We start from the raw sequence: 12,247 nt of genomic DNA on the forward strand, positions 1-12,247 counted from the left end.
ATCTAGAAAAATCAAGTAAGGACTTGATTGATTTATTTTTTTAAATTCTCCCGAATTAATATATGAATATTATTCAGAAGGTAAATTGATAGTTTACCAATTTATAAGATTTTTTATATTTCTTTATAAATAGTAAGTTATGCCTCTTTTATTATTATTTTTGGTGAGGAATGGTTGTCTATTAGAAAGAAAAACTGTGTAAACACAATATAAGAACTAACACTTTAAACATAATAATCTCCCTTTTCTAAATATGGATATATGATATATATCATAGGTGGTTCATGTGGATTATTGTTAAAGGCATGATAATATGATGGCTTGTGGTTTGTGGTAACTTAGCCTTTAAGGAATTATTCAAAACCGAAGAAGATCAGACCTTCAAATAATAAATCCCTAAACAACTCTAAATCTATCTAACGGGATCACAGGAACTCCTGAATAATTTTATTTTTTAATTTTTGCTACGTGTATGATATTCAAGAACCCAACATCAAACATAATGAAACAACTAAAATGCTCTTACAAGTAGAAATTTTAAAACTACCATCAATGAGTTTTTGGGTATTTTTACAATATTTGTTTTGTTATTATCATGTCAGCCAGGAAGCAACTTGGTATTTGAATAAACATAAAAAATAATAATAAAAAAACACATAATAAAATGACCAAAATACCTTTGAAAGTATCGTTGTATCATTTTCTAATTGGTGTGATGCGTATAGATGGTGGTGGAGCAGTTGGTCACCAGTAGGCCTTTCTTTTTTTCTTTTTTCCTTCTTTTCTTTCCTTCCCTTTAAATTACAGTTTGGTCCCTTTTTATTGGTATTTCAACTTCAATCTTTATTATTTTGATTTTTAATTTTTATTCTTAGTTATTTTGTAGAAGTTTTATTTGTTTTCAACTTTACTCTTCAATCCCAAACTGTCATATATTTTTTTTCAATTTAGTCCTCATTCTTTAAAAAAAAATACTTTTCGTTCAATTGATTTTTCATTTTAATTTTACCTTCAATAAAAAAATTATTTGAATTTTTTATTTCAATTTTGATCCTTATTCTTTTGATTATTTGTTTGTTCTTTTTGTTAAATTGGTTATTATTTTCAATTTCATTCTTCAATCAAACATCAAATTTATTTTTTTTCCTTTTATTTTCAACCTTCAATAAAAAAATAAAACTTATTTTATGTTTTAATTTTGATTCTCATTTTTTTAATTGGTATTTTTTTTTTATCATTTTGTATAATTAAGACTTTTTTTTTCAATTTCTTCCTTCAATACTTGATTGATTGAGAATTATATTTTATGATTTTTCTAGATAAAATGCTTCAAGTTTTAATGACTTAGACCATAAGTTTAAATAGTTAGTGTTGGTTGACATTTTTTTTCTTTTCTAAATGACCTTTGTGATTTTCTTTTTTTATCAAATTATTATGATCTTATAACTTTGACTATGGGTTTGGTAGGATAATCTAGGTTGGCTCAACCTTAATTATCAGGATTACAAGTTTGTCATGTTAACTCAGGTTAATTTTTGCTGATTTTTAGATTGTTTTTACCCAATTTCATTTTGCATTATTTAATGAACTAGAAATTAAGCTATATCATTCCTATTTGAAAAAATATTTTGTCCAAATTATTGTATTTTTTTTTTATAATTTGATTCATTTATTGCTGCTGTCAAGTTTTTTTATTGTCAAATTAAAATAAAATCAGTTTATTTGACTCAAATCAGATTTATAATTCAAGCAGTGAATTTTTCCATAAATCAGACCACTGCATAGCACGGTTCCACAACTATTCTTAACCTAAAATGTAGGATTGCACACCAAATTATTATCTCCACATATAAAGGACAAATTTCTGCTGCAACAAATATTCTCTTATAAATTATCGTACTGTTATTCTACTTTATCTCATCCAAGTCGATGGGATGATAAACTATAATCATACTTTGACAAGGAGTGGAATACAGGGTCCGAAGGAGAGTTTTTTTAACCACAAAATGACTCTTACGGTTTCATAAAGGATGCAGCTAGACTATACAAGAGCAGATAATTTATCACAAATTGAAGAACTACGTCAAGTGGCAAAAAATCAGAACAACAATCCGACTTCATAAAGCTTTCAGCCGCACCAACAAATCTGGTTTTGTTCTTTACAACTCAATAGGAATAAAATAGGTTCAAACCGAGGTACAATCTTCAAATATCAGTCTAGAGTGGCAAAAACAAATTCACTGTCTGGTAATATCACCATATCCAAAAGCTGCAATCAGTTGCTGTTGGTATGCCATGAACAAAAATCAGGCAAGTCATGTGGATACGTATCCAATGAGTTCCATGATCTATATCTATATCTTCAAGACATTGGATGTCGTCTCCTGCAATTTTGAATAACCATTAAAACACTAGATCGAAGCCAGTCTGGTCGGACACTTAGACAAGCATATAGAATTCAGTATTCCCAAACTAATTTGATAATTGATATTGCCCAGACCATTAAGTGATATCAACAAGAAGACAGTGGATGCATAGATGCAACCACAAGAATGGAAGTGAAAAAAATACCTCTTGGGTCGGCTTCGGTCTTCCTCATAGTCCATCACTCCACCAGGTTCAGAGTAGATCTCCTCGTGCCCTCGGAAGTCAATGTCTGCCTGCTTACAGTTTGTAACTTCTGCCACAACGTAAGTAAGACACATCGACAAACATATCCAGTAACTGAATAAGACTCCTTGTCATATACTAATTGAATTTGCTACCACAAGATTCCAACCGAGGAAAATAAAGATAAACTTCCTCATATTCCCAGATAAACAAAGATTTTTTGCATTTATCTAGTTGAAACATTGCTATCAAAGATAAGCAAGTCATGTTAATCTAGTAAATAATAGCTCCAGCCTACATAAATTAAAAAATGATGCACAACCTATCTACATATGATCTGAGGAATATCCAGTTATTTCTTTCAGATAACATGATGCTCCATGACACTACTTCATGTGCAAGGATGCATAATTATTTGTTTCAGATTTTGTAAAAGAATATTATATTATACTCCATGGATAAAGCTTGAATGTAAAACTGGATTCAACTGACCTTGAGGGAGAGTGACTTCTTTACTTCTTCCACCCTATCATCCACATCCTTTCGGTGCTTCTTATCCAATTCACTCATAGAATCAGCCCATTTTATCTTCTCTTGAATTGAGACAAGTAAATTATCTGATGTGGCCAACCTAGACATCCATGGGTATAAAGTTAGATAAGGTGAAAGAAACTTTCATTATTATTTAAAGGCTAGTATCAAGAACTGTCATATAACAGCAGAATGTACAAGGTCACACATGATAACAAATTAACTTGAATTTGAAAAACTAGTCAAAATAGACTGATAAATTGCCGGAGGAACATGTTAGAAAAACATTACCCAGGGGACATGAAGAATCAAATAACTTTACCAAGCAACTATGGAATCCTCCAACATGTTCAAATATTCAGGTCTTCCATGCACAAAGGATTTTAAAGCAGATTATCGTGTTTAATGAATAAAAATAGAGTAGATCCCAAATCCATATGGGTTGAGGCATTTTGCAGCCAGGCATACAACACAAAATAATCTAAAGAGAAAATGACGATGCTAGTCAACTAAAGACGATACCAGTTTGATAGTGTTTGTAACATATTCCCAAGTTGTCCAGGCCTCAGATCCCTACCAGCAGCAAATTGGACCTACACATCAATTAATAAAGAAGACATCATATAAGATATAAAATGTTTAAGGGTAAAAAGATATATAGTAGAATACAGCTGAAGGCAAGCTGATGACACATTCATTCACAGACCTCAAAGCACCTTCGCAGCTGATCTAGCTTTCCTCGTACTATTCCCTGAAAGAACCAGAGTTAGAAAAAAGAAAGAAAAGAAAATGAGCAGGATGACTAGCATAATCCTAATTCATGTATCATAATAGCCTGGAAAGAAAATAGGAAACTGAAAGAACTACAACACCAAAAAAAAAAAAATTATACATTTTGTTAGCACAATCAACTCCATTTTCCCACAGGAAAAGAGGGGTGGGGGGGTGGGGGGTGGAAGAAAAAACGATCATGGTTGTAGAAGGAATGAATGCAGCTGGCAGAAAACCTACCGCATACATGCACTCATTGATAAGAAAATCTTCAAGTTCACGAACATTTGTAACATCTAGCTCCTGCATTAGCTGATCATAGGGTAGCACCTAGAAAAGGACAAACATCAGGAACAATCTAAATGGTGAGGACCAAGAGGACAGTAAAATATTCTGATTCAAAAGAGCAGAAGAAAACAGAAGAAACATGCAATAATCAGCTTTCAAACTAGTGGTACAGCATAAATTAAAAATAACAGTAATTGTCAACATATGAAATCTACTTATTCCATATATTTATATGAATCAATAACAGAGTTTAAGATTTTGAATTTTCAAACACTCAAGTCGCATTCCAAGCTCAAAACCAATTCCAATTTTACTTCAGAGAAAATTACAGTAACTTGACTGGATTTATTAAAACTGAATTTAGATTTTAGCTCCAACTAGAATGAGTAACTCCTCTAAATTATGTGATAATTTACTGCATGTTTATTTCTTTCTTTCTTTCTTTTTTAAGATAACTACTGGCACATCTTGTGAGTTGCGTCATTAAATTTTAGGTGGTAAGATTCCATGAGCCAGTCCAGAAGGCAAATTAGCTACTCAGATAAGAAAATTCATTTCTGTAGAAAGGATTCATAATACAAGGAAAGATACCTTGTTCATTTCAGCCAGGGTAAGCACAGTAAGTTGCTTTAGCTTGAGGACTTGATCAGGAACCAATTGTGGAAGATGACCAGCATTATCTATAAGCACAAAAGTTTGCCCACTCCATTATAGTCTCAAAAACAAGAGAAATGGGGAGAAAAAGAAAAAACAACAGCAACGACCTTGTTATTAAAACAATACGGCCAGAATACAACATATTATTATCTACACCATCGCATATTATAGTAATGACAACACAAAATTTCTATTCATTTCATGTACTCCATTAGAAAAACTCCTTTGACAGCTGTTGAGGTCGGGGGGCTCTTCAAGAATCTCATTTCAAGCTACCTAATTACAGTTAAGAACCAGACTTTCATGAGGCGTACCAAAAGCAGGAACAAGAACACGTAAAGAAGGAAAAGCAATAAATACAAATATCTAAGTACAGCAGTAGCTCAGCAAGTGCAGGGAAAAAACAAGTCAGTTGAACATGGAATATTTGATTTCCAGTTGCTCCTAGTAACATCCATTCATCATTAGTATAACCAGTTCCAAGCTAAAGAGCCCCCGGCTGGAATAATCAAAGTTGCTTTTGGTTCATCCGAACCAACAAAAATCAAAGTCCATCTTCAAATGAAGCCCATTGGCTCGCACAATACCGATAACAAGAAAATCGAGAAACTACAGTCATTCAATACACTTCCCCATACAATGATTCACGAATCTCCTTCCGCAACAAAACTAGTTAACTCAAGTTCTCCATATCAAATTATCAAGTGCAGTGCAGATATAAAAAAAAAAAAAGAATTGATCAAAATTATTTTCTTCTGCAATTGGAAACCCAATATGGATTCACCTACATAATTAAAATAAAACGGAAACTAATCGCAAACAAATAGAGGGACAAAGAAAAGGAAAAGCTTCAATGCTTACTTTTGTAGTCAGTCCAGGTTCCGTGAGCAAACAACCGAAGAACATCGAGGTACAAAGAATTCTCAGTTCCTTGGAGCTGTCAGAAAATTTCAAAACCAAATTAAGACGCCAAAAGTACCCTCCAACAACATGGAGAAGACATTAGCAGGGAAAGTAATGGATAAATGAAAACACCTCGGAGACGGTGGGGACGGAAAGAATCTCAGAGAAGGCAAAGAGAGAAGGATGAGAAGTGGCTTCGATAATAAGAGGCCAAAGAGCGGAGGCTTTTAAAGTGGATGCTTGATTTACGAAGTGATCGACGAGTTCTGCTTGTTTTTGTTCGATGTCCATTCTCTCTAAGAAAAATCGGAAGACGACTAGCCTTCTTCACAAGCCTTAGTCAGATGAATATAAGGAATTTGTGGAGGTGGTTACGATCAGGACATTGAGAGCGTCACGGAGTCTTCTGATTGGGATTGAGAGGGTTAGGGCTTGTGAGGAGGTTTTCGGAAAGAGAGGAGGGGGGGTTTAGCACTCTTGATGTGTGAAGTGGCAGGAGAGAAGGCTGGCTTTTTGTTTATTTATTAATCTGTTTGTTTATGAGGGTGATTTTTTTGACAGAACATGATGCGATGGTTCCATCGAGGGCAAACGAGTTGTCGTTGCACTCGTGTTTGGAAACGTAATTTTAATTTAAAAAAAACAATTAAAAAATTAATTTTATTTAAAATTAAATTTTTAAATTTTTAAATTATTTAAATATACTAATATCAAAAATAATTTTTTTAAAAATATTTTATTTTAATATATTTTTATACAAAATGTTTCTACAAAATATACAATATCAAATCATAATGTTAAAAGCAGTTATATTTGATTGAAAATATAAATTTACATTCGAAATTTATAAAGAATATAAATAAATTTATTTTTTTATCTTTAAAATTTAAAATATCTAATTAATAATAAGATATTTATCTGTTTGCGACAACTATTTACATTACTTTGTTTTTAAAACTAGTATGCTGAAGTGAATCTAATAATAAGTTTAATTTCATAAAATTATACTTAATGATATTACAAAAAAATAATTAAAAGGAATTAATTTTATACTGTAATTTTAGATTTATTGGAATGGAATAATATTGTATCGTCCAAACTCTTCTTCACAAAACTAAAAGATATATTATTTTTAAGAATGTATTTGTATTTTCATGAGGATTCAATTAATATTGCTGAATTTATTTAAAGCAAATTGATATCACATAAATTTTTAATATAGTAATGATTTTTATACTCTTAAAACAAAATGACATAAACCTATTACTTGAGGATATTTTTGATATTTCATATTTAGTTGTATAATAAATTCATGATATTTTATTTTTTTAATAGAATAATAAATTTAATGCTTGATTGAAGGAGAATTTGGCCTATTCTTTTTAGTGGAATATAAATTTCTTCTCTAAAACAACTTTGAATATTATAAAAATTAATTTTTGTATTATATAAATGCACCGTACAAATCCAAAAAAAACATGTTATTGGTGTACAGCATACAAGACACTACTACTTTAAGGCTATTTTGCTCGTTTGGCTGCTCTTCGGAAGCTTCTCTTTCAGATTATTGTGTGAATTGAATATTGATGGAGTGTGATACAAAGAAGCAGATTTTATGGCTCGCTTCCATAGGCTTATTGGTATTTACTTAAAATGATGGGATTATTATGTTTATTAGGGCTACGAAGCTTTTTGCTCTGGTGGCTTCTGTTAGCAATAGCTTGTTTTTCTATATATGTGCAGTCCCAAATCCCTTTTTCATTAAACAAGTCAAATTCCATCAGCTTACTTGTTTCCGTTTGAGCTTTGTTGATCACCTATTATGGCTAAAGTGTGTTTGATATTTCAGTAGTATTTATAGTTATGATTTTAAAAAGTTATTTTATAAAAAATATTTATGGTTAAAATTAATTTGATATTTATATATATTTAGTTAAAATTATAATTAAAATTAAGGTTGAATAAAAAATAGTTTAGTGTATTTGGCTAAACATACTTTTTAAATTAAGATTATAAAATAACTAAAAAAGATATATATCAATATTAATATTAATAGTTTTTAATTTAAATATTATAGATTTAATTATTATTTTTATATTATTAAATAAATAATATTTTATATAAGATATTTTTTATTGTTTCATTGACTTATTTATAATTTCATCATATATGAAATTTATTCAGTTAAGATTACAGTTTTTATGTTTTTTTAAGCATGTAACAAAATCAGGTAGATTATCATTAGAAATAAAATTGAAACTGTGATCAAATTCTGTAAATATTATATCATCATACGATTTTCTTTTAATTTATATAATATTATTGAATAATATTAAATACTAATTTTTTAAATAAAATATAATTAAAAAAATTAAATTTTGTTTTCAAGTCATGGTTAAATAAACAATAAAATAACAAATTAATTCACTCCGCCCTGCTAACTTTAATTCACTTTATATGTATGGTAACACGCAATAATTAAAAGTAAAAAATAATAATTTTTTAATTCATCCAAACCAATGATGTAACTTATTATTAAAATCTACATTTAAAATTTTTACTAAACAACTATTTATTATGGTTGGAACAAAACACAGGACCGACACAATACCGAACATATAATTATTTTAGCTATTCCATGCAGCTCAACTTGTCAAGGGTGTTATTTTCATGATTCATATCTGTAGGCTATGTAGCTTTTGAGGTTCATTCTACTTCTCAAAGCATTTTGCTGTGGCCTTTCGACTGATTATGTTCATTGTTCTGCATGATGTTCTAGAAACATCGCAATTTTACTTCATCAAATAGCCTTTTACCTAAGAAAAGTTTCTCCTCATATTCAGTTTTCGAAATCACTTTCTTATGGATTTTGATACGTCCTTCGCATTTTCATATATTTGGATCCAGATTCGACCCGTGCTGCAGCCAGCTGGGCTTCAAAAACATTTTCAACAGCAGTGTTTTTCTACTGTGAGCAGTACAAGTTAAGAATATTCCTCAGCATCGCAAACGAGGGATATTGCTAAATCCCTCGAGCAATTTTGAAACCTGTTTCTTTTTCATGTGAAGTTCTTTGAATACGAAGAAGTATTTTATTTTTGGAAAATTGAACACATGCCCCTGCACAAAACTTCGGTGGTTTTGAACATGAAAAAGTTCAGCACAAGAGCAAACAAGTGGGAAAATATAGTCATACCAATCCAGTTATCTCTTCTCTTATTTTACTATCACTTGAATACGCCTGGATGAGCATATCAAGCTCCCGTTACTTTTGCTGATGGATGCCATGTTTTCTACTTGATTCGCTGGAAGGATTAACCTTGATATTCACAGTCATGGTTTCCATTTAATGATGCTGCGGGGTTGTTTGGGAATCTTGGTCTTACCAATAACCGGCCGCACGTGACCAACCCTTCCTCAGCGGTAGCATTGCCATGAAACACTCGAGGCTACGCCGAACCATGCTGCTACCATTCCAACTTCGGTCGAACAAGTTGTATCAGAGAAGCACGTGTAACTGACACGTGCCAGTCAACCACGTTGGATTTCTCAGGCAAAAACCTTGAAAGGGCTTCTCAAGCCAGTAATAAGTGTTGAGCTAAAAAGTCTCTTAAGGTAATTTCGATGACTTCTTGTGATTCCACAAGACATATCCTTCTTTACCTGTGCTAGCTGTTTGGCAAAAGAAATTGTGGTGGGGGGGGGCTCACCTTACTTGTGGAAAATGTATGCCCTCTTGCGAATGGTAATTGGTTGCTTTTAAATGTATTTTCCCCCTACTTTTTCTCTTCTTTTCCCTCATCCTTTTGCTTGCCTTTCTTCGTGGACGATTAAGATTCTAGCTGCTGCATCATCTTTGAGAAAAGGAATGGGCGATGGAGAATCTTAGTGGGTTTGAGTTAAGAGATGGTATATGAAGTTAAGAGGTGTCTTCTTCATGGGGAGTTTGCTTGGTGTTGGGTTTCCTGTTCTGGGGACAGAGGATGTAGGCATTTAAGATAAAATCACACGTGGTCGGAGAAGGATTTATCATATTACAAGCAAATTTTATACCATTGATTCCAATTCAAACATCCGACCCAAAGCTTGGGATTCTAAAACTTGGGATCCTTGAGCTCAAAACTTTGTAGAAGGCTATCTTCGATGCGTAGCTCAACGCTCATCGAGTTCCCCGTTGGACCCAGTGGGAAAGCCTGAAGAAACTATTAGCTCTTTCTTTTTTAAAAATAAAATAAAATAAAAAATCAATTGAGCGTGGTAAAGAAAACGAAGATCAACTAAAAATAGACAGTCTGGCAAAGTACGATTTATCACATAGATTGCCTTTTAGCCAAAAAAACACATCAAGGCTCTCCCGAGGGAGGAAAGTGAGGTGGCAAGTTTGTGTCTATCCTTCTGGATTACTGATTGAAGCCCCTGTTCATCATCTTGATGCATCTTGCTTGCAGTTGGTCCCACATAAATAAGTGTGTACCCTGCTTGAGTCGGGTCTGGAAAAATGGCCCACCTTGGTTTGCTTTTTAAATGAAAACAGTAGTACTGCTCATCATTTTCTTTGGATTGCTGCTCGCCATGGATCTGCCTGCTTTCCACGTTTTGTAGTTCTCGTGGACGCTGTTAATCATCTAAATTGAAGGAAAATTATTCATTTGTTGCAGCCTTTACGCCTCCCTGTTTACAGTTAATGCAGCAAGTTTGCGCTCACTGTGGACTGTTTTTAAGGTTTAAAAAACGATAAATAAAAAAGCCCCTGAACTTGGTCGTCCCACAGGGCATTATTTTCAGGGGAAGAACAGTACCAATCGGTATTCCAACTGTTAGCATTTCAATCGCAATGAAAAGAGCAAGCTTTCCACAGCTACAAAGCTCAGTCACGGTATGTAATTTCCCAGACTACCATTCTAGTTCGGATTCGATGACAGATAGAAGACAAGAAAGGACCGGGCAGTTTGGCCGCTATCTCCGCCGATCTCAGTTAAGAAAAAAGAAGTGGAAAAACCCTTGGTCAGAAGCTGCCCAAAGAAAATAAAGACAAGGAATATCTTGAAAGAAAGATCTGATCTCATGAAGAATCGGATGCTGACCAAAATTCCCAAGCAGATTGGGGTCTGAAAGGATTGGAAAAGGCCCAAAATACGAAGGCAAGATGCTGTGAAAGAAAACCTTTCCCATCGTCAATTCATCTATGGAGTGCCTGCAACCCTAGGCAAGTGCAAGACACTGTATACACTATACAGATGAGGTCCCAGGATGAAAGTTCAAAGCAAAACTTTCCTTTGAAAAGATAACAATAACAAAAGACGGGCCCAGTGAAGTCATGAGTAGATTTTGGTAGTCTTGTTTTTTAAATATATTAAAATAAAATTTTTTATTTTTTAAAATTTATTTTTAATATAAAAAACAAAAAGAAAAACAATTTTTAACCCCAAAAAAAAGAAAAAACCTGACTCCATGACTAATGAGACCATGGAATGGAAAGGTCGAAGAGGGGATAAAGTTAAAGTAAATAAAAAAGACAACCCTTTCACCGTTTTCAATCACTCACACAGTGCTCTCCCAAAGGATCCACTTATTGCGGAATATCTATGCATCTCTGCCTTTCCATGCTAGCATTTGCTCTTAAACAATTGTATTATAAAAACTATTCAGGTCATAATTTAAATTCATTTTGATGGGCATAGCATTCTCCAACCAATTTCGAGTTCTTGACAAGTCAAGATTATATTTTTTTATTAGATTTTAATCAGTTTTTACCTTTTGAGTTAATATATTTAGTGGGATTTATTTGAGCTCGAATATGCAAGGGTAACGCTGAGAAGAAGAAGAAGAAGAAGAGGGTGCCATGTTTACTTTATTCTGCATGCTGTCCGTAGTGATTGCTTGCGAAGAAATATGTACGTGCTGTCTGTAGTGGCGTTGCCTGTGCAAATCTTTTTGTTGGATTTTTCCACTTTGTAAATTTTTTTATTTTTTATTTTTTGCTGTTACAGGTAATCTTTTTGTTGGATTTTTCCACTTTGTAATTTTTTTTTTTTTTTTTGCTGTTACAGGTTAAAAAAGAAATATAATCATGGTTTTGGTCGGCCGTTTATTAAAACATTGGTTGAGATGTTTTTTAAAATATTTTTATATTAAAATAATATTTTTAATTTTTTTAAAATATATTTTTTTGTAAATAATTTTTTTAATTTTTTTAAAATATATATTTTGTATATATATATATATAATATTATAAATTTAAAAGATAAAAATAGAAAAAATAAAATATGGTTAAGAGTGTTGTTGTATAATATTATAAATTTAAAAGATAAAAACAGAAAAAATAAAATATGGTTAAGAGTTATTTTTTAAAATGTTTTTATTTAAAAAATATTAAAATAATATTTTTTATTTTTTAAAAATTATTTGTAATATTAGTATATTAAAATAATTTTAAAAAATAAAATATTTTTCAAAAGAAAACAACATTGCTTGACTAACTCATCGA

General features: G+C 31.9%; 1 protein-coding gene across 2 annotated transcripts; it reads right to left on the reverse strand.

Moving 5' to 3' along the window:
• Positions 1-1,975: 1,975 nt before the first annotated feature.
• LOC105120721 (COP9 signalosome complex subunit 7-like) lies at positions 1,976-6,282 on the reverse strand. Of its 2 annotated transcripts, none has more exons than XM_011019039.1 (9): positions 5,893-6,282; positions 5,719-5,794; positions 4,792-4,880; positions 4,153-4,242; positions 3,848-3,892; positions 3,664-3,734; positions 3,103-3,241; positions 2,572-2,660; positions 1,976-2,384 (listed from the first exon to the last, which is right to left on the reverse strand). In XM_011019039.1, the coding sequence occupies exons 1-9, from the start codon at positions 6,049-6,051 to the stop codon at positions 2,363-2,365; spliced, it is 780 nt and encodes a 259-aa protein (XP_011017341.1). In that variant the 5' UTR covers positions 6,052-6,282; the 3' UTR covers positions 1,976-2,362. The 2 variants fall into 2 exon arrangements, with proteins under 2 accessions (XP_011017341.1, XP_011017342.1); XM_011019040.1 differs by having other exon boundaries at positions 2,572-2,680; positions 5,893-6,281.
• Between the last annotated feature and the right edge of the window lie 5,965 nt (positions 6,283-12,247).

Source organism: Populus euphratica, unplaced genomic scaffold (genome assembly GCF_000495115.2).
Source record: "Populus euphratica unplaced genomic scaffold, PopEup_1.0 scaffold6.1, whole genome shotgun sequence".
Lineage (NCBI taxonomy): Eukaryota > Viridiplantae > Streptophyta > Magnoliopsida > Malpighiales > Salicaceae > Populus > Populus euphratica.

Bases quoted from the DNA above. Each gene is read 5' to 3' on its own strand.
- LOC105120721 (XM_011019039.1), bottom strand. From the start codon at position 6,051: ATGGACATCGAACAAAAACAAGCAGAACTCGTCGATCACTTCGTAAAT. The intron at 4,243-4,791 runs GTATCTTTCCTT...GTCCTTTTCTAG, and splicing joins CCCTGGCTGAAATGAACAAG to GTGCTACCCTATGATCAGCT. The intron at 2,385-2,571 runs GTATTTTTTTCA...TCAAAATTGCAG, and splicing joins GACCGAAGCCGACCCAAGAG to GAGACGACATCCAATGTCTT.